The sequence below is a fragment of the Quercus robur genome, chromosome 5 (genome assembly GCF_932294415.1).
Source record: "Quercus robur chromosome 5, dhQueRobu3.1, whole genome shotgun sequence".
Lineage (NCBI taxonomy): Eukaryota > Viridiplantae > Streptophyta > Magnoliopsida > Fagales > Fagaceae > Quercus > Quercus robur.
In genome coordinates this window covers 39,337,573-39,365,113 of record NC_065538.1, presented here as the reverse complement: position 1 = coordinate 39,365,113, position 27,541 = coordinate 39,337,573, and the positions used below count along the sequence as shown (strand labels likewise).

The window sequence follows — 27,541 nt, the reverse complement described above, 5'->3', positions numbered from 1 at the left end:
GTTGGATGGTTTGGTAGCCAGCAATCTTTAAGCACACGAATTGAAGCCCCATTTCCTACTCTCCAAAAACACCCTTTCTTCAATATTGGTTGAGCCGCTAACAAACTTTTCCATACGTAAGAACTATTTTGGCAATCAGTAGCTTCAAGAAAATCACACCGCAGAAAGTATTTGGCTTTAAAACAACTGTACAACAGAGAGCCTTTATCCTGTAGCAGCCTCCAACCCTGTTTTGCTAACATAGCTAAATTAAAAGATTTTAAATCTCTGAAGCCCATTCCGCCCTCTTTCTTTGACAGCGTTAAAAAACTCCAATTTTTCCGGTGTATTTTCCTTTCCTCCCCAACTTGGCCCCACCAAAATCTAGCACACATAGAGTCCAACTCATCACATAATTTCCCCGGCAACAAAAATACCCCCATGGTATATGTGGGAATGGATTGAGCCACTGCTTTTATAAGAACTTCCTTGCCAGCCTTAGAAAGCAATTTCCCTTTCCAACCCTGCAATTTCCTCCAAACCCTTTCCTTCAGGAAAGCAAAAGTCTCATACTTTCTTCGTCCTATTAAAGTAGGCAGCCCCAAATAATTATCAAACCTCGCCACTTCCTTAACCTTTAATTTGTCAATTATCCATGTTTTCTGCTCCACAGACACATTACTACTGAAATAAGCAGAAGACTTCTCAAGATTTATACATTGGCCCGAGGCTTCAGCATACAGCTGTAGGGTATCAGACACCACCTGCACTTCATCTTTATTAGCTTGACAAAAAATCAAAGAATCATCAGCAAAGAGCAAATTAGAGATAGACGGCGCATTTAGACATAAAGCCACCCCATGTAGTCGCCCTTCAAGCTCGTTTCTAGCAAGAAGTGAAGTAAAACCTTCAGCACATAACAGAAACAGATAGGGGGATAGTGGATCTCCTTGACGAATACCCTTAGAAGGAGTGATATTCCCATAAGCTTTCCCATTTATTCGGACAGAAAAGGAGGGTGTAGAGACACAACTCATGAACCTGTCAACCCAAATCTCCGGAAACCCCAATTTAAGCATCATGCCTTTAAGGAAACCCCACTCCACCCTATCATAAGCCTTGCTTACATCCAATTTAAGAGCTAAAGCCCCCTTCTTTCCCTTCTTTCGAATATGCATGGCATGCAATGTCTCATAGGCAACTAGCACATTATCAGTGATAAGGCGTCCAGGTACGAAAGCACTCTGAGTAGGGGAAATTAACTGTGGCAAAATCAGTTTCAACCTGTTCGCCAAAACCTTAGAAATAATTTTATAAATCACATTGCAAAGGCTAATAGGTCTAAAATCTGCCATTTTCTCCGGTTTCTTAACTTTAGGAATTAGAACTATATGAGTATAGTTAATATCAGGTACCATATGACCGGTATGCAAAAAATCTAACACAGCCTCAGTCACCTCAGGACCAACAATATGCCAAAATTTTTGATAGGAAAGAGCATTCATACCATCGGGTCCAGGAGCCTTTGTTGGTCCCATCTGGAACAACACTGTTCTAACTTCCTCACTACTGTACGGCCTGGAAAGCACCTCCAACATATCCGCGACATCCTCCAGTTAACTGCGTCAAGGCATTCCTCCATTTTGTCACAAGTACCTGCTTTAAAAATATTCATGAAATAGTTAGAAGCTACCTCTGCTACCTCATCCACCTCTTCCACCCAAACCCCTTCAGCATTCTTTATTCCCTTAATAAAATTCCTACGCCTTCGTTGAGAAGCCTTAGAGTGAAAAAATTTAGTATTCCTATCTCCATACTTTAACCATGACACCCTGGATCTTTGACGCCAAAAAACCTCTTGCTTTAGTAATAAATCATCCAAATATTTACTCAGCAAAAGAAATTCATTCCTGCTTTCCTCAGTCATTTCGCTAGCATTTAAAAGTTCCAGCTTCTTTTGTAATCTTTTAATCTTCTCTGTTTCAGGTTTAGTTTTAGAAGAACCCCATGCATGCAACTCAACCCCACAACTTTGAATTTGGTCCCTCAAACCACTCAAACCCAATCTACCAAGTCCTCCTTTTGTCCATGCCTCCAAAACGGCCTCCTCACAATCCTCCCACATCAACCAGCACTCCTCAAACCTGAAACCACTAGCCCCCCTACCCCTTAGCCGCCTATCATTCATGGTTAATAGAATAGGAATGTGATCAGAAGCATGACTAAATAAATGGGAAACCACACTTGCAGGGAACTTTTCAGACCAACTTTCATTAGCCGTAGCTCTATCCAACCTTTGCTTTGTATGAGCTGAACCTGGCCGTCTGTTTGTCCATGTGAACTTATGCCCAGTGAACCCCAAATCATTCAACTCACAATTGTCCAAAGCAACTCGAAAATCCTCCATCTGATTAAAGTAAGGTGCATTAACACTTTGTTTCTCCGAAGCATGAAGTATTGCATTGAAATCCCCAATACAACACCAAGGACTCTCAACAAAAGTCTTTAAATGAGATAAAAGTGCCTATGACTTCCTCTTTTCATTTGCTTCAGGCCACCCATAAAATCCAGTCAGATGCCACACAAAGCCATCAGGTTCCACCACTTTAGCCAACATATGATTGTCAGTAAAATTAACCACGTCTAAATTCACGTCCTCCTTCCACAACAAGGCCAACCCTCCACCCGAATTTGGCTTTTTCACTATCAACTTATTTTTAAAAGGCACGTCACCACAATGTTTCTCAAAACTGCTTCAATCCAACCTTGTTTTCATTAAGAAACAAACATCGGGAACTTGTTCCCTCACTAATTTGTGAAGGCTTTGAACTGTCCAAAGGTTCCCAAGCCCTTGGCAGTTCCAGCTTAAAATCATCATTGCTCTCGGCAAGGGTGTTGCAACACCCCCGCTGCTTCAACAATTTCAGAAACATCCCAACCCTTTGCTTTCTTCTCTACATGCTCATCACTTTTGTCATGCAAATCCAGCTGCATTCCTTGGCTGCCTCTCTTCCCCAATATAGTCTTTGCCCCTTCTTTGAATAAATCCCCAGGGCCAAAATCCATACGTGTAAGCCTTGTCCACCTGCTTTGTTTCTCCATACTTTAAGGCCCACTAGCTTTAATCTGCTGCCTATTTCCTTAAGCATCAACCTGATCCATAGGCCCCTTATTAACAATCTGGTTCGTAGGCCCAATGAAGTCCCCAAGCCCATCCGTTTTTGGCCTTTGAACATCACCCCCATGCGTAGGCCCAGCCAACCCTTCCAGCTCCATGATCTCCGTAAACTTCTCTCCCTGAAACACGGAATTTGGCAGCGAACTTTCAGGAAGAATCCCGTGATTCCCGGCCATACCAGCCTCCAGTTGTGACATTCAAACCCTATCACCAGCGAGCCCGCCACCGCCGTCATCCTCATCCGGTACCTTACCACTCCCCTGCTGTGAACTGACCGGCTCACTCTCAGTAGCACGTTCAGTTTCGTCCCGATACCGTCCTCGCCTATTTGGTGATCGTGCTCTACTCCCCGTCGCCTTCATCCAGTCCCCATATTGACAAACTGCCTCTTCGCCACTCTTAGTTGCACCAAAATATTGGGCACAATGTCGAAGGTCATGCCCAAGCAAGCCGCAGTAATGGCAAAACAGAGCAAGACACTCATATTTGAAATTAACCCAATACTTCTGCCCATTCGAATCTGCTAAAAAGGCCCCTCTCCGAAGCGGTTTTGATAACGGAAGAGCAACCTTCACGCGCAAGAAGAAGTTTGGGATGTCCTGCTGCCGTCGCTTTTCCACATCCTCCACAACACCTAGCCGTCCCCCCACTGCCTCGGCCACTGACGGAGAAGCCATGTCAAACGGCGCCCCCCATATTTGCACCCAAAGGGAGGCCGTCTCAAACCTCACGTTTGTAGCAGTCATCCCTGGTTTCCACCGAACAAGTAATAACACTTGGTTGTCAAAGGTCCATGGCCCTCCTTTTAGAATCCGATTCATGTCAAACTCAGAGTTAAACTTGAACTGGAAGAGATTTGCCCCAACCTCTACCACCTGTACCCGATTCTCCAAACCCCAAGCCCGTTTAATAGTTCCTTGAGCAGCCCTTTTATTAAAAGACCTACACGTGAGGAACTTCCCCAACAAACTCTGAGAGCAACTTTCAATCTCCGCTATCCGTCCTTCATCCGAGATAGAGATAACCTCTTCCTCATCAGTAGTCAGCTTCATGTTTTCCAAAATACTACTCACATCGTCCTCCATGATTCAAAAGTAGAAGGCACCGAAAAAAGAAATAAAGAAAAAATCAAACCCTTAGAGGAACTAAGGGAGGGAGAACCTCGTATTGGAACGAGAGGAAGCGCTCCTACCCTAGAGGAGAGTCCTATATAAAATTAGTCTTGATTTGGTAAGTATTAATTCTTTGAGTTATGTGTTAGATAAATTAGTTCAAGTTTTTAGGAGGAAGTTTCACATATATATTTACTTAGATTAAGTTAGGGTTTTCCTCAAAAAAAAAAAAAAAAGATTAAAATAGAAATTCTATCACGTAAATAAAAATTAAAAAAAAAAAAAAAACAGTTATGCCTGTGTGCCTCTATGACCATCTGCGTCTCACTCCAAACTCCAATTTTTTTTTTTTGCCACATGGCGTTGTCCCTGCCCTGTGCTATACGCTTTGTTTCTTTCTTCGCTTCGTTTTTTTTTTTTTTTTTTTTTTTTTTTTTTTTTTTTCATATATGATTATTATTGACCCCTTTACAGTTTTGAATTTTAAGCGTCACAGGTCACAACTCGCTACTCAAGATATTTCTTGTCCTGCAGTTTACTCATCTTTGTTATCTTCATCTTTGATTTTTTCCATTGAGAATTAAAGTGACTCTTTTCCTCCCCTTTGTGTTTGTTTGTTTCTATAAAAATAAATAAATCAATTATATATAATTTAAATAACCTAAAAAGAAAAGTTAAACCAAACAATATGTATAAAGTGGATAATTTTTAAACCTTTTAAGTAACATACTAAAATTGCTTGAATTTTACGCATTGAAATTTAAATTTTACACCATTAAGTTTTTTTTTTGTTAGCAAACACTATTAAGTTCCTTTGAATTTTACACATTTAAATTTGAAAATTTAAATTTTACACTATTAAGTTTCTTTGTCAGCAAACACTATTAAGTTACTTTGTTAGCAAAAGTAACCTTGCTGTTAGTAGATTTGTCTACGTGACACGTCAAACGTCAATGTGTCACTTAATAGCCACATAGGCTAGGGCACTAACGAAGGGACTGCATTTGCTAATGGAGGTAAATGGCTAGTCCACTAACAGATGGGCTACTTTTGCTAATAGAGATAAACTTTAAAGTATAAAATCTAAACAACTCTAAATTTTAGGAGTGTACTTAACAATTTGCCCAACTTTTTTTAGTAGTATATTTCGCACTTTTAGTACCATAAAGGGGAAATATAGAATCAAAACTTTTACTTTTTATTTTATTTTAAGAGATGCTAGCTGATTGTATTGTCCTTTAAAATAAATCCATTGAAGAACTTAGAATAATGGATAGAGGATTGCTAAGAGGGATAGAAATTTGCTATACTTGTTTTAGTAAAGAGTACATCACCACACCAAGAGTAATGCTACAGGTACAACAATTTCACAATAAAGATTAGGCTTAGACAACAAATTGTTACTAGTTTTCGTTTGGGCCTACAAATGACATCATTTTTTCATCTACTATTAAAAATTTACAGCCTAAACTTTGTTGTAAAAATTGTGTTCTTAACTTTATTCCCACACCAAAATACCAAGTTGTAAAATAAAAATAAATCATAAGGAGATTTTTGTCAGTGTATGAGGCAAACCTTTGGGTTTTCTTTTCTTTTTTTACTTTTTATTTTTATAATAATATAATTGTTATTGTCACACTCTGAACCCAACCATAAGATAGGCACATGACAACAACCACATGTTTATGAAGTTTTCACCCTACAAGTGTGCAAGGTCTTCTTAGCAACTAAAAATTTATCCTTAAAAAAAATTTTCATCAATAAATCCAAAAATATCTTCTCTCTCTCTCTCTTTTTTGATAAGTAAAAAGAAAATATTACAAATAAAGGAATTGCAAGAAAAATACAAAGAGTTCACAGTAGTGAACAAAGAAAAATAAGGAAAAAAAATGACACAAGCAACCACTAAGCAATTCTAATAGGCAAAAGAAAATCCATAAGGGTAGAACAATCTGAGAAACCCCAACATCAAAACCAATCAAAAAGTGTCTGTTGGCATAAATATAATAATTGAACCACAGTTTTCCCCTCATCCTCAAAAGACTGCCGATTCTGTTCAATCCAAATAGTCCACATTAAACAGCTTGGAACCAAATTCCAAATATTAGAACTATGCTTCCCAAGCCAATGATACTAACAAAATAATAAGTCCACAACTGAACCTAGCATGACCCAATCGATCCCAAACAACTAAAGCATATACATCCACAAAGAATGAGCTATTGGACAAAAAAGTAACAAGTGATCCATAGATTTCGCATTACAACAACAATTCGCCAAAGGGAAGCATAAGGTTGTCCAAAGTTAGAATCTGACCATGAGCTGCTGTCCACATAAAGAATGCCACCCTTTTAGGAACCTTAACTTTCCAAATGCCCTTCCAAGGGAAAGTAGAAGGAGCTGCATTTCGAATCTTATGACAAAAAGACCGAATATCAAACTCTCCACTTCCATTAAGACTCCAATAAAGCCTGTCACACCCTCCATCCTTAGGAATTCGGGTTTGGATGAAATGAAATAGGGAGTAGGAAGCTGTTAACTTCCCAATCATTGAATTCCCTATAAAATCTTGAACTCCACACCCTATCATTAACACCCATTGGAGGGCTTAACACTTTAGAAATAAAAGCTTCCTTATTGGCTGAACACAAATAGCTAAGGATAGAGAATTTTAAGAGGAACATCCCCAATCCACTTTTCATGCCAAAAAATAATACGAGCACCATCCCCCACCACAAAAGACAAATGCTTAGCAAAACTTTCCCACCCTTCACTAATACTCCGTCATAAACCACAACCAAGAGCCCTTCTACAAACTCTAGGGCACCATCCCCCTTTTCCCTCCCCATATTTCATGGCTATGACCCTTCACCATAAATGAGTGGTTTCATGGCCATACCTCCAAAGCCATTTCCCTAATAGGGCCTGATTTAAAGATGCCAAATTCCGAATTCCCAAACTACCCAACTCACACAGTAAGCAAACCTTTTCCCAAGCCACCAAAGGATATTTGAAATACTCAACTGATGAACCCCACAAGAAATTTCTCTAAATACATTCCAATCTAGTTGCCACAGCTTTAGGGATAGTAAAAAGGGAAAGGTAATAAGTTAGAAGGCTTGAAGGGTACTTTTCAACAAAGTGAGTATGCCACCCTTTGACAAATAAAGCCGCTTCTAACCTGAAAGCTTCTTTTCCATCCTTTCAAGGATCGGATTCCAAATAGAGGTTGTTTTATACAAAGTTCCCAACGGCGTACCCAAGTAAATCATAGGCAAGCTGCCCACCCTACATTGAAAAATATTAGCCAAGGTCTGAATATTGCTCACCTCCCCAATTGGGACAATTTCACTTTTCCCCACATTCACCTTCAAACCAGTAAAAGCTTGAAAACAAGTCAAAACCAACCTAATAGAAAGGGATTTGCTCTCTAGAAGCATCACAGAAAAGAATGGTATCATCAGCAAATAATAGGTGAGAAATACAGATACCAGTAGAATTAATAGGACCCACACGAAAACCCTAAATGAGACCACCTTCCTCAGTTTTCTTCAGGATATGACTTAAAACCTCCATGATCAAAAGAAAGAGAAGGGGAGACAATGGATCACCTTGTCTTAGACCTCTAAAGCTACCAAAGAAGCCAACAGGAGATCCATTAACCAAGACCGAGAAGCGAACAGTAGCGACACAAGTCTTTTGCCATCTCCTCCATAATGCAATTGTCAAAAGATCTCCAAAGTACCAATAGAAACAACAATCCAAACCTCATGACCGTTAAACAAAAGATATACTAATTATTACAAGATCATCATATTTCAAAAATTCATAAATCTTCTTTCATGTACACCCTCAGCAAAAGTCTTAAAACTTTCTATCCTTTATAATTTGAAACTGAGGGGAAAAGGGGATGAGTTGACAACTCAATAAGTAACCAAATACCAAACTAGTTGAAACAAGCATATAGATTGACAAAATAATACATTGTTTATAAGATCAAATATTTCATAGATGTCAAAAGTCATAATATACTATGGGTATCAAAACTGAATAAAAGAAGTTTCATAAACTTAAAATAGTTCATATGTTCAAACATATTCATATTCTTAACAATCTTGTATGACTATGGTCATGCTATGTCCCCATGACTAGGCATCAGATTTAGATGAAACCAGTTCTGTGCTAATGTATATCTCCCATTAGTTGGGTCTCGAAACACGTTAGGCTCGTGTTGCCCTAGATGAAACTAGTTTCGATACCAATGAGTAACCCCCATTGGTTAGCTATCAAAGCTGGGGCATAGTTAAATTGTTCAAAATCAAAATCATTGTTCAAATACATATATTTCATTCAAATACATATATAAAATCATATATTTAGTAATCAAATATGTTGATGATAATTCTTTATTTTTTACTTTAAATCAGTGTAATAATACAATTGACATAAAAAATGGAACGATTGTAAAACAATATTCAATAGCTAAAATACAGTAGTATAAGTAAACTAAAACCAATTAGGGAAATGTTACTTACATCAATCCAATGCCTATTTAAAATCCTTACAATTTGCCAAGGTCACTCCAATGTAAAAACCCGTTAGTAAACCAAATAAAGAATTTACTCCAAACAAGTTTCTCACTAAAATCCTTGGACCTCAAGTCTCAATGCCATCCAAACACCATGGAGACAACAAAGCAAAGGTACTTCACACACAAAAAGACTAAGTCCTTAGAAAAATCTTCAAATAATTGGAATTGGCTTAATCTTTTATCTATCCACTACAAAACGCGGGGGCCTTGGGCCGCGTTTTTTAAGCCGCGGCCATAAAAAACGCGGCCCAAGGTAAGCCTAAAGCCCCGTTTTTAAAAACGCGGCCCAAGGGAGAACTTAAGGTCGCGTTTTTCTCGCGGGGCCATAGGCCCGTTCTGAGGCCGCGTTTTTTAGAGAAAAAAACGCGGCCTAAGGACTTCCACATTTTACTTTTCTGCAAACTCTTTTTTTTTTTTTTTTTTGGATTTCTTTTACTGTGGCCGCATTTTTAAAATGCGGCCCAAGGTTAGCCTAAAGCCCCGTTTTAAAAAACGCGGCCCAAGGGAGAACTTAAGGTCGCGTTTTTCTCGCGGGGCCATAGGCCCATTCTGAGGCCGCGTTTTTTAGAGAAAAAAACGCGGCCTAAGGACTTCCACATTTTACTGAGACGCAAACTCTTTTTTTTTTTTTTTTGGATTTCTTTTACTGTGGCCGCATTTTTAAAATGCGGCCCAAGGTTAGTCTAAAGCCCCGTTTTGAAAAACGCGGCCCAAGAGGGGACCTTAAGGCCGCGTTTTTCTCGCGGGGCCATAGGCCCATTCGGAGGCCGCGTTTTTTCGAGAAATAAACGCGGCCCAATGTTAGCCTAAAGCCCCGTTTTAAAAAACGGGGCCTAAGACAGAACCTTGGGGCCGCATTTTTGGAACGCAGCCCCAGGTTTTTCCTATAGCCGCGGGTCAAAACCGCGGCTTCAGGGTTTGTATCAGCCTAAGCCTAAAAATTGAAAACCCATTCTCTCAACCCGATCTGATATCAGACTAAAAACACTTTTCCACCCAATCTCTCAACCCGATCTTAACCCTCTCCCTCCATCTCCAATCGATCACATCTTGACCATGTCCGCAGCACCAAGTCTCTGATCTGCGCTCTCAACCTCGTCTCTCGCAACCTCCCTCTCCCTGCTGACCTCTACGACGCCGTTTCATCCATCTGTTCCTCCCTCGAACACGCCGACGCCGTTGAGGCCCGAAACGGCGTCGTCGGCGGTGCTGCTGCTGCTGCTGAATCCGGATCCGTTGCGAGCAAGGTTTTGGTATGGGTTCGTTTTGCGATGTTGTTTGGTTTTGTTGTGCTCTTGTTTCTTGGTTTTTGGTGTTTTTTGTGAGGGTTGGGATTTTGCGTGGTTTGGAGGGGTTAGGGTTGGGGATTTTGTGTGTGGGAGTGGTGAATTAGGGTTTTTGTTGTTGGTTTGAGTATGTGTTTGTGTTTTTATGTGGTTGAATGGCTTTGTGTTTGGGTGTTTGGATTTTTCCTGTTTCTGTGTGTGTGTGTGTGATTGTTTTGTAATGGAGTTTATGAGCTGAGGGAAATTTGTGAGATTAGGTTTGTGGGCTTTTGAGTGTTTACAATGGGTGTGTCGTGTGTGTGGAGAACCTAATATATTGTACCTAAGTTTTAGTATAACAGGGAGGATAGTACCTTCACCTTTGTTTATTCTAGTTGTAGATCTTCTAGATTCTGGGTCTTTCTAGGCAATAACGAAAGTTCAACTACAGAATTATTGAAAGCATAATGTAAAATTTCAAGGGAGATACATCTGAGCAAGAAATTAGGTAAATTAAGTAAACTAGTCTACTAATTGCTTCATAGGCACAAATCAGTGTTTGCAATTGCTAGCAAGACAAGTTCTAATCAGAAGTGTGTTGTTTAGTGCAAATGAACTATATCATATGACTAAGGGTAGAGAGGTAGTTTAAAGTTTAAAGCCCAAAATTATTAAAAAGATATTATAAAGCTTAATGGGAGGTACATATCCTACAAGATCTAATTAAATTAAACAAAAAGTCTACTTTCTATTTTTATAAATATAAATGAGTGGATTCGATCTCGGAAAGGCAGAACTAAGCAGCTAAACAACAAATAAATGTGGTTAGGCCATATGGCCGGCCATTGGCAATTAAAAAAAAAAAAAAAAAATCAACTTGCTCCAGAGCTAAAAGTTCTACTTATCATCTAGGTTCCTAAATCCTAATCCTCAAGTTAAGATAATGGATTACTTTAAAAATTAGAAAACTCTAGCATAATTTTTTTAATATAAATTTTTTACAAAGATGATCTTATAACTCGAACTCATGACCTTAATTCTATTTATTGGACCGTGAATTACGTCACTTTACCATGAAACCAATTGGTACTTATCAGGAAGACACTCAAATTATTTTGTGGCTTTCCACAAATTTAGTATATAATTTGGCTACCTTATATATATATATGTATATATATATATATATACTATCAAGTAGAAGGGGAAAAGGATATTGGGAATTAAGGAGCCAAGCGTAGGTCATGAGGACATAAAAATATTCATATATTTTGTTTCATATGTGGAAAATACTTATATAACTCTAGAGCAATGTTTCAGGCTCTCACATATGAGATCATTGAGATGAGCTCTACATATGAGTCGCCCCACGAGGTCCACTCTTACATGAGAGCCGGGACCACTGCTCGAAGACTAGGTGAATATTACCCTCACATGTGAGGAAAAAACCATATATTTGGAGTGGTTTCCATCACATTTCAAGTTGGATTTGACAGAGACTTGAAGGGGGTTTCCATCACATTTCAAGTTAACTTCTTTAATAAATTACAGAGATATATCTTCTTTAATAAATTCTCTATTATTCATGCATTGGATTTCATTTCTATGATCTAGTCAGCTTAGTAATTCTTGTTACAAAGTTTTTGATTGCAATAAGTGGGATCATGATATAGTTTGTTACCATGGTAGTGATCTGGTTACTTTGATATCGAAATCCAGCCATGGATCGGATCATGAAACAATTTTTCTTTTTATTTGTCCTTTCATAAAGAGAAATTATTCCTTTATTTTTTATCAAGTGGGTGAATTCTGTGCTGATTCATTATATGGTCATATTTCATTTACTTGATCATGTGTTTTGCCAGTAATCCAATTCTGATGGTTTTTATTTTCTAAATTCAACTTTTAGTGAAATTCTTAATTGGTTTGTGAATGCAGAGTCTACCGATGCAAGTTTGACCCATTACATGGTGGAGAGATGACTCAACTTGAATATTACAATTTTCTGAAGCCGGAAGAGAGTTCATAAATCAAGGTGGACATATAGTTTTCTATTTTGGATGGTCACTACTGTTTTTTTTAATAGGTAAGAAAAAACTTATTAAAAAAAGAGTACTTCATGTATAAAGGAACGAAGAAACCTAGAGAATTGGTGATCATTGCTGTTAATAATTTTTCATATATATGTTTAGGGTAGAGCACTGAATAGTGAAAATGTTGTAAATACACGAGAAAATGAAGAAAGCTTAGGTCTTTTAACTGGGAATTTATGTGCATTGATGGAAACGTGAACGGTGAAAACTTTGTAAATATATGTTCACCTGTGTTCTTAGGAGAGTCAATAAATATAGTAAGCTTGCCCATAATGGTAGGGCAACAAGAACTATCACCTAAGGAAGAAGAAAAGAGAAAACTAAGAAATGCATATGAGACTTACAGGAGGATTGAACGGATGCTTTAGGAGCACTTACGATTCAAATGCAGTGGATAGGAGGGCTATAGATATTAGAGTTGAAAGGAAGAAGGAAATTAGATTTAAGTGGAAGTTAAATATTAAAGAGGAAAAGGCCTTTCATGAATCAAATATAACCTCACTTATAGACTAACAAGAAGAAATCAGTAATCTTCCAATGTTCGGATCTAATAGAATTAAAAAGGATAGTTGTCGGCTTGGAGCCTTGAGTAGTGAATCAATTGAAAATTGACGGGAGACCTAAAATAGCGATTATAATTACCCATGCAGGAAACAAAAGGACGCTACAGTTAGAAGTATCCACATTGCCTTAATCAAGGCTATACAAAGAAGTTGACTATGTGACTTGGAGGTTAAAATCTCTCTAGTTTTCTCATCCTTCACTCATGACCAAGCAAAAATTAGGGAGTCACTACAAAACGCGGGGGCCTTGGATTAAAGTTTGGCTATTTTTTGTTTTCATTATATTTTTGGGTGTGTTTTTTTTTTTTTTTTGTTTTTTTTTTTTTTTTTTTGTGGTTTGATAGAGTAATGATGTTCAGATTAAGTGGCTATGTGGAGAAGGCTGTACTTCTCTGATTTTTGGTTGGTTTTCTTTGCTCTTGATTCACTTTAAAAAAATGCAATTTTCAAGGCATTGAAGGTATGCTTTGAATTTTTTTGCTTTCAGCTGAATAAAACTAGCTGTCAGTGTTGCCAATGAGCTCTACCTCAACTGGCACCTCCGCCCTTTATAAGTGCTAGGCGGAGAGTGAGGTCATAGGTTTAAGACCCAATGGGTGCATGTGTAACTTAAAAGTGTTTGATCTTAGTGTTTCCATTTGCGAAGTCATAGTTTTCCATTCATTAGTTGATAGCAGTGACCGTTTTGACACATTTTTTAAAGGTTAAGGACTAAATTGAAACATTTGAAGGTTAGGAACAATTTTGAAACATGGGGCAACGGTTAGCAAAGGTTAAAGACAAAAGGGGTAATTCAATCTAGCTTTATTTATGATGTTACAGAATAGGGGAATCTGTTCTATATGTTTTTAAAGTTTATCTCATGTAGAGCTATGACCAGACATTTATTGCACTTCTATTTGAAACTCTTTGTATGACATACGTCACATACCTCCATATGTTGGTAATAAGCAGTCAAAGGATTAAGTATTTCATATGACGTGTGGATCTATCAACATGTTTTAAGCAAATTATGATTTTTTGCAGTTTGTTGGGTTAGTCTATTCATGAATCATGATAGTAACAGAATATATGGTATATAGATTCTGGGTTTAATTTATCAATGGATGTGTTTAGTTTTTTTTTTTTGTTTGTTAGGTGTGCCTATTGCTACCATTGTAGCATATTGCTACCATTATTTAATTCATTTGTTTTCATTGGTTGGAAAGGGAGAGAGAAAAGAGAGAAAATAGGTGTTACAAGCTAAATTTTTTAGTATATTTAATGTGAATGCTTTGACAAAATCAAAGCATAAAAAAAAAGTTAGTTTGTCCCAAAGAAACAAATAATAGGGTATTTTTTTTTTAACAAAATAATTTTCTTTAAGCTTTCATTCTTAGCAGTTTTGCACTACACACCCACCTTTCTTTAATATATTTTGCTTATGGATCTCATCCATTTAAGTCTTTTTTCTTTTCCTTTTTTAATAAATTTTTTTTGAGATTGTGGCCATCGCAAAATGTTGGGGATAAGAATTACACATGCCCCTGCATAAGGACCTAAGGTTGTTGTGGGTTCTAAGAGCTAAAGCTTTATTATTCATTAGAGAAAAAGAAAAAGAAAAAAAGCTGAAGTACGTCATTATTTCAAGAAAAATAGTCACTTCCTTATATTTCAAGACCCAAAAAGTATAAAAAATTATTTGTATCAATCGGTATAGTCCATACTCCATAGATGGATTGACTCACTTTATTAGCTCATATCAATTTCGTTGGTCAGCTTTGACACAAATATTACATCTGGCCAGCCATGAATGTTTAGGGTATTTGGTTGTAAAGAAAGGCAATGAAAGTTTAGGAGTGTCTGGGTATTAAGAAGAATGTGACCTGTAGTGGCTTTTTTTTTTTTTCGTATACTATAGAAACCTTTTGGCGGCCACTGTATAATGATATCAATAAATTTTTTTTTCTTAAATGATTTGGCATTTTGTTATTCGCCAAATTGGGTCACATTATTGGGATTCTATATCACCCAATTAATGGTGATATGCACCCATAAGCTATACTTTAAAATATATATTGACTTATATATTGAGCAACTTCAGTACGTTGCTGCATTTTATTTGGGTTCTAAGTCAGTAGCTCATCTTCAATTACTAGACCCAATTCTATTTGTCCCTTTCATCACTTGCTTGATTTCATGTAAGCTTAACTTGAGAAGCCTTAAGTTGGAACCAAGTATATGCCAAATTCATGTGCAAGAAACAATAATTCATTTGGTTCTTCTCGCACCTAAGCAACTACAGATGACCTTGACAAAGGATATTCATATGTATATATGGAAATACTGTCATGCAAATTGCTAGTGCACTTGATTAAATCCCATTGTATCGTGTGATGAATATTAAATCCCTATTCAACATTAATCTCTTTCATTGTTGAGTACTGTGTACAATGATACCAACATAATCCTGATTTTCTGCTTTAATGGTTGCGTTTTGATCAGTTTTTTTTCTTCTCAATGTTAATTCAATATATAAATTTATATTAAGCAGTTGTGTTCACGTGCATATAAGGTCCATCTTGTATATATGCGTCTACCCTAATGAAAATAGCTCAACATTGAATAAGCTACATTGTTTTCTCATGTCATGCTCCATTTTCTAGCAGCTCTTCCTATCTCTTGGAATCCCTTCCTCTTGCAAATGTAAGGATACACATATTTCATTATTTATGAACTTATTCAGCTTGTACATATTCTTCTCCATGCATATATATAACACCTCCTTGTTCTTAATTAACTGTTCTTGTCAAAAGTATCTTAGGTTTCTAATACAATTCTGTGACAGAGATTAAGTGGATCTGCCCAATTGCCCCTACACGTCCAGACGTCTACTGACCCTACTTGGGGGATTTCCTTGCACTGCATGTAAGAAACAATCTCCTTTTTCTCTCTTTCAAAATGATAATATGAGTATCATTTGTAATATCTCCTGTCTCAAGTATCATTAATCATGTTTATTTATTTTTATTACGGTAAAAGGCAGCCATTTTTCTCTGTTACTGATTTTTTTCTCTTTTATTTTTGTTAAATGAAAAGCATCCAAGATCCATGTTTGTTTTTGTTTGGGTGTTGTTGTAGATGTTTTTTTTTTTTTTTTTTTTTTTTTTTTTTTTTTTTATTGACAATTTTTTTTTATATAAAATGTAGTGTTTTAATCCTAACAGTTAGCCATATTGATGTTTATCCTATAAAGTAGTATCTAATGTTAAAAACTTAAAATTTTCTTCTTGAATTTGTTTTGTCCTGCTCAAATGTATGAGAAATATATATAAAAAATATGCCAATTTTTTAAAAAAAACCAATTTTTTTAAAAATTCAAAATTGTGAACAAATATTTTTCTAAATCAAAGTGTTGAGGCCATCTTTTAAATTGTCTCTTGTTTTGTTGCTTTCTAATAGAGTGAGAGTCAATAGATTCCTTGTTAACAGAATTGTAATAGCACCCATTAAAAATAGCCAGATGATAATGTGCTCTTTTTGTCATTCTAATAAACACTGAATATTTATTTCATTTTTTGTGTTTTAGTTAATGCTTAATTATTCACAACTGCTGTATTGATATCATTTTTATAAAAATATATAATTTGTAGTTTTTTAAGGTGGCACAAGGGGTAAAATGACAACACTCTAATAGTCAAATGGGTATATTACACATTTTGAAATTTGAATAACCAATTTAAAAGAAACCACAAACATTCGGAATTTATAATACAATAACCAATTTATGGAGCTCACGTACATTTAACACAATAACACCAATAGTACATATATAGGTGTCTCGTAATTTAATGAATTGAAGTTAGTGACCTAAATTTTCTTTCATTAATTTTATTTCTTACTTCTAATTTATATAGAATTTTCGTTTTCATTAATATACGAATTGTTTTAATTTCTAACTTACATTTTTCAGAACATAGCTTCAAGTGATTATTCAAAATATATGAATTATTATCTCTTCTATTTATTTATTTCGATAGAATAAATAATTGTTCAAACTATTATTTCTTCTCAAAAAAAAATTCTTCACCTTATTTCTTCAAGAGCTGGATATATAGCATCTAATGTGATGCTAAGCATATTTGCATGATGCTTAAGGTATATTTGACTAAATTCTACAGCTACATATAATTTTTCGAAAATATTATTTCGTTTATTATTAAATAAAATAATTGTCATGTTATTAAAAATTTTATATGATGTGACAAATTATACACCGTTAGATCTTCGAAAAAATTCTTAATCAACCATGAAACGGATGAAATAGAGAAGATCAATTTCCAATTAAAACACAAGATTTGAATCAATGATTTTCACCCTCATGGTGACAAAAAATTATAATATGAACAAGGGACCTCCTAGACTAGAGTAGTTATTCACTATATATCTCTACATCGGTAAGGTACTCACATCTCAATTTTTAATAGTTACAATAGGAATTAGTTTTTTGTGTTCTATCATACGTTATGGTGAAGGTAGTTTTCCTTGTTTGTTCTAGTCACTTAACCTACTCTATTTTGACTAATGACAATATGATTGCTTGTGCATTACCCTATTACTGTTACTAACGCAATTTCACATCAAACATCACAGTGTTACATTAACCTTGCTGCTATGTACGTTTTTGTAGTTTCACATAATATGCTAAAGATTGCAACTCCCATTGTAATTGAAGTGAACTACAAGCCTTTCTCATAATAATACTAACCATTTAGTGCATCACCAAGTCAAATGAATAGTCCAATGGTCCACTCCAGGACTGTGTAATCATAGTTTATAGATTTTAATATAAATATGTGTTTGAATTCAATGGGGATAATCCAATGTATTTAAGTTGTCTTTTTATCTAGTGTCATCCAATGTCTTTTTGGTTTAATTCTCATTACATATGCCATACCTACAACCTTTTATATAAAACTTTCCATGTTCTTTAATATGAATTATTTCGTAATTTCAGGTGCAAACAGTAAACAAGCGGTGTGAAAATTTCATCCATACTGGTCATCAAAAACCGACATTCACTAGCAGGTTGAAGTTGAACCATAATTTACACTTATTTCCCGTACAAAGATTAATATTTTGCAACTTCATGTCACTAAATGTATGCTAATGGAATGGTTTTTATTTTTTTTACGAGTTATGAATTTTCTTTGGATATGTAGTTGTGTTTTGTTGTTGAAGTACATGATTTTCTGTCAGGGATGGACCTAGTAGGGGGCTCGGCCCCTCCCCCCCCCCCCCTCCACAAATTTTTTTTTCTTTGCATAGGTATATTGTATGTTTTTAATAGTTGGGCCCCTCCCTTCGAAAACCGTGGGCCCTGTTAGCCAGCCCCGCCCAGACAACCTATAGGACCCTTTTCAAATTTTTGAAGCAAGGGAGATTTAGGTCTACGCCTAGAGTTGGTCATGCATATGCATAGTGGTATTATTTTTAGGGAAAAACCTAAGTACACTCTCTTGTGCAATGCATTAGATTCCCAATTAAACACATTTTTGCATTGACAAATAAAGAAGAAAATAATGTTATTTTTCCTAAAGATAATTAAGTTCAATGTTACTATGTCTTCATAATTTGTCTTAGACATGCTGTCAGAGTGTCCAAACCCATAGATGTATCATAGTGGATTTCGTTAAATTACTTGATTGGTTGGTATTATAAAGTGCCTATAATGCCATGATTTTTAAGTAGATTTCTATGTCACAACGACCTCAATGATAGTTGTCATCTAACCTAATGTTTAGATTTTGAATATGTTTCAGTTGTTGCCATGTGGTTATAATGGTTGTTGTGTTCCTCACAGTAGGAAATAATTGGTGGTTTCAAGTTTAAACTCACAGCAGTAAGAAATTATTATGTTGTTTCAAATACAATATGCATGTTGTTTCACAAGTAAGTTCTGATTTATCCGTTTTTATCAACATAAATTAATTTGATTTGGATATGTTTTTCCAATAATTTAATTTCCACCTAGTTTTTAATAGATGAAGATGAAGCTCACACAGTCACTGCTTTCAAAGTGTAATTATTGTGCTCTCTTGGCATTGAGCCTTAAGTCATTAGTAAACTAAAGTCCACAACATTCTAATAAACTAATGGTAATTTCACGACAGATGGGACCCCCCTTTTTCTGGTCTGAATTGTAAGTATTAGAAAACTATAGGCCACAACATTCGAATAACCTAAACAGAATTTCACAATAGATGAATAAAAATGAAATGCATAGATACTCCGGATTTGTTGGCTAATTGCAAACAAATCCAGGATTGTATGATGAATTAAAACAAATATATGATAATGATGTATCCAAACATAATGAACACAAAATGATCAAGATGTATCGACTTTCATACTCAAGGAATCGCCCAACAGTAAAAATTTAATTCATGTAAAATTAAGTCTTAACAGTTGCAAGTTTGCAATCATTATTAATGCAAACAAAACCCACTATCATAGAGGGTCCCATATGCTAAATTGCTACACATGGAAAAACTAATGTAATTTTTTTTCTAAAAACAAAAAAAATAAAAATAAAAACCTCAACAAAACAACTATAAACTTGAATCACACCAAATCTTAAACCTATCTGACAAATGTTTTGAACTCACTTTTGACCAATGCCCCAAGTAATTGAGCATCATGGTATTATAGACTTAATTATTATTAAGTTATTAATAATACCTTCAATTACATGAATTTGGTATTTTTTTTCATATTTTGTAAACACTTATGCTTAACTACTTTTACAACTTATCACATTGAGTTAGTCTAGGACAAGTGTTATATGTTCTAAGAAAATAGCCGCATACTTGTGTATGTCTGTTCTTAACAAATGACAAATGAATGTAATTATAATAATTAGTATCTTTGTAGTAACAAATCTTGGTGTAGGTAAAATTCCGTAAATATTGTATCGCAATGGACAAAAGTTGGATGGAGAAGCGGAGGGGTACAAGGGAATATTTTGAAGGTGTAAACCAATTCGTGGAATTTGCTGCTCCATCCGCGCGCAATGGGAACATCTTATGTCCTTGTGTGAAATGTGTGAATTTGCTTATACAACCGCTAAATGTGGTACGTGAGCACTGTTGGGCTTCGGGGATGCTTAAAAATTACAAAGTTTGGAAATTTCATGGTGAATCGGCGGCTGCTACGCCAGCTACCGAATGTGGGAGCTCTCATGTGCAAGAAACCCAAAATCCATATGGTGATTTCCATGGGATGTTGCACGATTTGTGCCCCCCGCATGAAATCCCACCCGAACCAATGGAAGAAGGTCCAACTGCGCAATGTCCGGGTGAAGGTCCGAATGATGACGCCAAGAAGTTTTACAAGATGGTAGATGATGTAGACAAACCTTTATATGAAGGTTGTACAAAATTTAGCATTTTCTCAGCCATTGTCGTGTTGTTCCAGTTGAAGACTCTGTGTGGTTGGACAAATAAGTCATTTACTCTGTTACTTCAAGTCCTGATGGATATGCTTCCTTCAGACGCTAAGTTGCCAAAGGACCATTATGAGGCTAAGAAGATAGTTCGAGATTTGGGTTTGGGTTATGAGAAGATCCATGCTTGTCCCAATGATTGTATGCTGTTTTGGAAGCAAAATGTTAACCTTGAGGCGTGTCCTTGTTGTAAAGCTTCAAGGTGGAAAACAAATGAGGCATCTGTTGCTAGTAAGCATGCTTCATCCAGTAAGGGGAAGAAGAAAGCTGCGAAGATCCTACGGTGGTTCCCCTTAAAGCCAAGATTGCAGCGACTATTTCTGTCACCCGATCTGGCTAGTTCTATGAAATGGCATGTTAATGGTCGTACTGATGATGGGGTAATGCGGCATCCTGCTGACTCAGATGCATGGAAAATCTTTGACAGTAAGCATTTACACTTCTCATCTGACCCCCGTAATGTCAGACTTGGATTAGCTGCGGATGGGTTCAACCCCTTCGGAATTATGAGTACTAGTCACAGTACGTGGCCTGTCATGTTGGTCCCGTACAATCTCCCACCTTGGCTGTGCATGAAACGGTCATCTTTGATTCTATCATTAGTTATTCCTGGTCCTACCTCGCCAGGGATTGCTATAGATGTGTACTTGGAACCGTTAGTAGAAGAACTAAGGGAGTTATGGGATGTTGGAGTACAAGCATACGATGCATCATCAAAAGAAGTATTCCAATTGCGTGCAGCATTGATGTGGACCATAAATGATTTTCCTGCATACGCAGATTTGTCGGGTTGGAGTACCAAAGGTGAGTTGGCGTGTCCTTCTTGTGCCGTTCAGACCGAGTCTCGATATTTGAGAAATGGTCGCAAATTCTGTTACATGGGACATCGGCGATGGTTGGATGTTGACCACGATTTCCGCAAAGATGGTATGTCATTTGATGGATCTATTGATACTCGATTGGCTCCTGAACCACCAGTCACATCTGACATTATTGTGGAAACTGAACATTTACTTGGACGTTGTCTGGGTAGGAAATGTCAGCTTGCTTACAAAAAAAGGAAGAGAAGGGAGGCAGACCGGAGTGGTTGGAAGAAAAGGAGTATATTTTTTACCTTGCCTTATTGGGAGGATCACAAGTTGCGACACAATCTTGATGTGATGCATATAGAGAAGAATGTGATGGACAATATACTAAGCACACTGTTGAACTTGAAGGATAAAACGAAGGATAATTACAAGGCACGCCTTGACTTGGCGGACATGGGGATAAGGAGTGAACTCCACCTACAACGAAAAAGTGATGACCAGTATACCATACCGGCTGCATGTTTTCATATGACTTCATCGGAGATAGATGGTTTCTTGCAAGTTTTGAAGGATGTAACAGTGCCCGATGGGTACGCTTCCAATATCTCACGGCGTGTGAATATGAAAGAACGCAAGATTTCTGGTTTGAAGAGTCATGATAATCACATATTGATGCAGCAACTTTTTCCCATAGCATTACGTGGGTCTTTGCCATCTCATGTTAGTAGGCCTTTGATAAAGTTAGCTTGCTTCTTTAGAGAAATTTGTTCCAAAACCCTTACGGTTTCAGATATTGTGACTAGTGAGGCAGAGATTGCAGTGACATTGTGTGAATTGGAAAAGATATTTCCTCCATCCTTCTTTACAGTGATGGTACATTTGGTCATGCACTTAGCTGCTGAAGCTAAGATTGGTGGTCCAGTGCACTACCGTTGGATGTATCCCATTGAGAGGTAAGATGTGTGTAATATTATTGATCAACTTCCAGTTTCATGTGCGTGTTCGAATTACCATTGCCAATCATTAATCTTATCATTCCTTTATAGGTACCTCTCACGTCTTAAGTCTTACGTACGAAATAGAGCTGCTCCGGAAGGGTCTATTGCTGAAGGATACATAGTAGAGGAGTGCTTAACATTCTGTTCACGGTATATGGAAGGAGTGGAAACTATATTCAATCGACCCACCAGGATGATTGAGGAGTCAACGGGGGTGGTTTCGATCATGACATTAAACAATAAAGAGTGGACCCAAGCCCATCGCTACGTTTTATTCAATTCTGAAAACATCAACCGCTTTCGTGAGTAAGTATTACATATACAAATGGCCTTTGCACGTCAATCCAATGTACGTAAGGTCTATTAACCCTAATACAATTGCCTGCACAGGATGCACAAAAGATTGATAGAGGATGAACTTCGAAAAGGCCACAATCGTAACGTTTCCGATGCCATTATATATAAGCACCACATGGAGAAGTTTTGTACTTGGTTTGGGGGTCACGTACGTATGACATTTTCAACTTATTAAACTTGTAACACTGTCTCAACCATGATTAACTGTACTGATATGAATTATTTTGTTTTGGCCAACTGATGTTAGGTGATGTCCGTCACTGGTGCTGATAAGGAAAGGGAGGGAGTTAGTGATACCCTTGTTGCATTGTCCAAATGGCCGTATATTTATGTAAAGCGGTTCAAGCATTATGTAATAAATGGCTTAAAATTTAGGAGTGTAAATGATGAGGCAAATAGGAAAACGCAGAATAGTGGAGTTAGTGTGGCTACTGATGGGGGCAATACTTACTATGGTATTTTAAGTGATATAATTGAGTTGAATTATTCTGACAAGATCAAACATGTGTTATTCAAGTGTAAATGGGTTCATGACCAACATAGGAGAGGATATAGGACTGATGAATTTGGGTTTCCTATGGTAAACTTTACACACTTCATACATGGTGGGGATAAAATGATAGATGAACCATACGTTTTGGCATCTCAAGCTACACAAGTTTTTTATGTGGAAGATAAAAGGCACAAAGATTGGTATGCTGTTGTCAAAACTAAAGTTAGGGACGTGTTTGATGCTGGTGTTGGTCCCCAACGTGAGGAGGATGACATATATAGTTTTTCTGAAAATGTTCCCTACAATATAAGTAGTAATGAGGTTGTGAGTGACAACCTTCGTTGGGCTCGGGATGATCTAGAGGGAATGACAATTGATGCCTCCATCATTGCTGAAAGAGATCTTCATGGAGTAAACAATGAAGATGAGTTTATTGACGATGACTCTGACAATGAAGACGACAACAAGGATGAGTACACCGAGGATGAGTAGTGTAATAATTTAGTAGTGTATTATGTGTTTGGATGTTACAGTTGTTAATGAAAACGTATTCATTCATGAATTAGTTGGAATGCCTCTGTGTAATATTTGTTGAATTTGTTATTTCCTCTTCATATTGTTAATTCCTTTAATTTTTACTTAGGTCATACCATATTGATTTGAATCAACTATCACGATAAGAAGTAAGTATGGGGAGCTAATCCACTCGAGCCTAGTCCTAGTTCAAAAAGGAACACCTGTACAAGTGAATATACCTACCCCTCCAAATATACACACTCAAATCACCTTCGTTTTGTACACCAATGCAATACATTGTTTGAGCTTAGCGTGTCTAATAATCGAGCTTAAGCTTGTGATTAGATTTGACTTGTGATTAGATTAGCCCTAAGGTTTTTTGTAGGGGGGTTATTAGCCCTAAGGTCTTTTTTTAGGGGGATTATCAGCATAACTATAGGGTAGTTTGATCATAATTATGTCGCAGTGTATTATATTGTCATTTTTGAAATTTGGATCAAATGATGTTGATATTGCCAATTGCGTTCTTCAAATGCAGATATAGATTGATAGTGATGGTAACCAGCAAGACTATATATTAAAGAACCCGTGTATTAGGCAATTTGCTTTGCACTAACCTCCCCTCCAATCAGCCAAGACTATGCCTATTGGCTAGAAATACCTTTTTTGTCTCCGTTTTCCGTGAAACACCCTATCTCTTCGGCATCTTTGGAATGCCCTATCATTTCTCTCTCTTTACCAAGTCTGATATTAGAAAATAATCATGGCTTGTTTTTGTAAATGTTTTTTGTTTTACCTAACCAACTTTATAATATGCCAATCCAAACTTTATCTTTTTTTTCTTTGGATAATTAGATTGATTAGGAAAGAGATTTGAATGTTAAATGTCTTATTTGAAAACACTAATTGAGTTATGAGACTCTTGACAATTTTAATTGAACTTAAAACTGAGAGATATAAATCAATTTGAACCGAGCCAAGTATACATGTGTAAGTTCTTAAAGTTCGGCTGATCAAGCTACAATTTTTCTGTCACGAATTATCTATGAATCTGATTACAGGAAAGTGAAATAGGCATGTCTTGCCAGGTTAGGTCATATAGCCTTAATTCAAATTGGGTATGTACCAAAACAGGATCCCACTCCTCCATATTATTGTAAAAACAATTTCTGAACAATTACAGTACTCTCAATAAACAACATGCCAGTATTAGACATTTATAGGATCATAGTGGTCAGACTTTCGGTATGGGTTAGTTTAATATGAATGCTTTTGATTAGAGTGCCTTTTCCATTTGTGGCCTACTGTTCACAATTTTGCCATAAATGGAGGATTTTTTTTATTTTTTATTTTTTTCAGTTTACCAATTGAAAACCGTAATAAAGAAAAATCAACAACCAAAACCTCACCCGTTCATTAAGTAATTAGCTGTATCTAGGGACACCAGTACTCACTGCTAGCTAGGACCATATGAGAAAAGCTTATATAAATTTTTTTTTTTTTTTTGAGAAGAAAAGCTTATATAATTTATTCAAAATAATGGCATGAGGTAAGCTGATTACATCACCATCCTTAACTTGTTCTTTGATATTTATGGGCCCATTTTATTGTGTCCTTCATTAAGTCATTACCCCAATTATGTTGCATGAAACATTCCACCCTTTCTCCAAGTCTGATGGTGGATAGTACTCATCCTATAGCTGAACGAGTCCTGAATATCTTATTATTAGATATTTTTGAACGTTGAAACCCCTATACAAAGGGACATTCTAACCAAAGACATAAGCTGCATACATACAGACAGAAGACAGACAGACCCTACACAAAAAAGATGGAACCACAGTGGGTGGAGACTAGAGAAGAAGAGAGAAACCTTTCTTTCTTCCCAAACATCATTAAAATTGAAAACCCATATATCATATGTCAAAACACTTGATTTTTTGTACCTCAGTTGCTTATAACATGCAGTACAAGCTAACTGTCTAAACCCACCAACACAAAAAAGGTGTCATTAAAAACGTAGACGTCAAAAGCAAATTAAAATTTTTCTTTTTCTTTTTCTTATTGTATTTATTTACATGAGTTGTAGCAGATTGTAAATATACCAAAGTCTAGCTTTTTATTGGTTCATTTATGGGGGTTTTAAAATCATCTTTAATATCTTACCTTCATGATCTTAATTACCATAGGTCCTAACCCAGCTCAATTCTAACAAAAATTGCGACATTTAATATAAAGTTTTCTTCTGGCTATCTTGGTGCACGAAACGTGTATATGGTTGAATTATTGTAAAGGGTGTCAGAACCCAAAAATGTTTAACTTACATTTTATGCAATTGATTGTTGTCTATAGTTAACACTTTTTTTGTTTTGTAAAGTTGTTAGACGCAGGAATGGGTAAGAAACGCCGATTGCCAGTTGTAGAAGTCGGCGAAGGACCCTCGAGTTCACGACAGAGAGGGGAGGAGCTGCAAGCCGCCCATACTAGTGATGGTGGGTCACAACCCACAGGTAGTTTACATATCTTGAAATGTAATGTTTGATATTTATTACTATTGTAACTAATTTTTCGGTCGTTTGCTGCAGGAAAGGAGAGGGACCATCCATTGACAATTGTGCAAGTTGGCCAAGGTTCATCACGCTCACGAGACATCATGCAGGAGGAGTTAAGGGCCGCCTATGATGCTGAGCACGCAAGATGGGAGGAAGGAGATGATTATGATGATGATGAGACACAGCCGCCTTCTGCAGGTAGTTATTCGTACAGTGCAAATTATTCTTAGGGTAACACTTTTATGTTTGCTGTTAATGACTAAACACCTATATCTTTAACCTTATGTTTATATGGTTTCAATTTTTTAGTAGTTTTGACTTGATACATACTTTAATTATTCAAGTAAAATTAAATTTACTAATTGAATGAATTAAAATTCACACAATGATCCAAAAATTTAAAATGTATAAATAAGATTAACAATTTTTTATCTCTTTTGGTTCACTAAAGTTCCTTTTTTTTTTGTAATAAAAAAAAATTCAATAGGAGAAGTTAAAGATTTTGAGACATGAAGAATTTCAAACATTACTACCTCTTCCCCATCTTGCAATTGTAATAAGATACATGATATAGCTCCCTTCTTCGAATGCGTTAAATGATGTCTCATGCTTCCTTGCGCTCTTGTGCATTAGAAATTTCAATGATTTTTAAGATTGAGTCATCTAACTGCACTTTCAGAGAAACTATGTCAGTGCTGTAAAGTAAAACCTAGAAGTTTGATGATAATGTGTAAAGTTCAAACCGTCCAAAATTCTGCTGGTTGATGAATTGGTGATGCAATTTGAAGAAAATCAATTGCTTTTAACAGAGCATCAACAACCATGAGTTCTATTGCCTAACAAAGGATCACTGTCAAATTTAATTCATTAAGTGTTCAAATACAGATTAAAGACATCTATGCTGGAACTACTATTTTTAAGTTCCACATTAACAAATGTAGTTGGGATTTCATGACCCAACTATTCAATTCTTGGATTATAACATTAGTATTCCAAACAACCTAAACCATAGTTTCTGGCAGCAACCACAAACTTATATTGGCATGAGAAGAGAACCTACCTTATAGCCTTAAACACCTGCCAATACTCTCCCATGAAAATGAAGACAATTGAACCTTTCATTTTTAATTGAGGAGACTCAAAGCAAAGAAGCAGACAACTAAGATAGCTTAGCTCAGTTGTACATCTCCACAAGAAGAAGATATAGGGTCAACTATAAATATATATATATATATATATAATAGAAATTCATTAATTATTACAAACAACTGTACATTGGAGGCATTAAGACTTGTGCTGATTATCAAAAATTAAACTGCAATATTTGTGCAGAGTGCACATCAGAAATCTAAGTCATACGCTTAAAAAACTATTCCATAATTATGTTCATTATAATATTTTTCAACAAGCTAATAAAACCTATAAGCATATGTAAATGAGTTGATGTGCTGTAGCAAATTTTAGAGTTCCTAACACAATTCTTGTTTCATTAACTCCAAATACAAATACAAATCTCCCTCTTCCCTCACTAAGCTTGAGAAAACTCTTAATTTTA

The 27,541-nt window shown here is 36.2% G+C and overlaps 2 protein-coding genes and 1 long non-coding RNA gene across 3 annotated transcripts; 2 read left to right on the top strand and 1 right to left on the bottom strand.

The window, feature by feature from the left end:
- Window positions 1-1,545: 1,545 nt before the first annotated feature.
- LOC126728163 (uncharacterized) lies at window positions 1,546-2,386 on the bottom strand. Its single transcript, XM_050434031.1, has 2 exons — window positions 1,682-2,386; window positions 1,546-1,635 (listed from the first exon to the last, which is right to left on the bottom strand). The coding sequence occupies exons 1-2, from the start codon at window positions 2,384-2,386 to the stop codon at window positions 1,546-1,548; spliced, it is 795 nt and encodes a 264-aa protein (XP_050289988.1).
- Window positions 2,387-9,745: 7,359 nt separating this feature from the next.
- LOC126729079 (uncharacterized) lies at window positions 9,746-12,408 on the top strand. Its single transcript, XR_007656488.1, has 2 exons — window positions 9,746-10,113; window positions 12,061-12,408. It is a non-coding gene; the product is annotated as an uncharacterized LOC126729079 (long non-coding RNA).
- Window positions 12,409-15,365: 2,957 nt separating this feature from the next.
- LOC126725891 (uncharacterized) lies at window positions 15,366-22,665 on the top strand. Its single transcript, XM_050430902.1, has 6 exons — window positions 15,366-15,463; window positions 15,606-15,685; window positions 17,775-17,845; window positions 19,709-22,023; window positions 22,117-22,374; window positions 22,459-22,665. Exons 4-6 carry the CDS (start codon window positions 19,736-19,738, stop codon window positions 22,598-22,600), a joined length of 2,688 nt encoding a protein of 895 aa, XP_050286859.1. The 5' UTR covers window positions 15,366-15,463; window positions 15,606-15,685; window positions 17,775-17,845; window positions 19,709-19,735; the 3' UTR covers window positions 22,601-22,665.
- The last annotated feature ends 4,876 nt before the right edge of the window (window positions 22,666-27,541 follow it).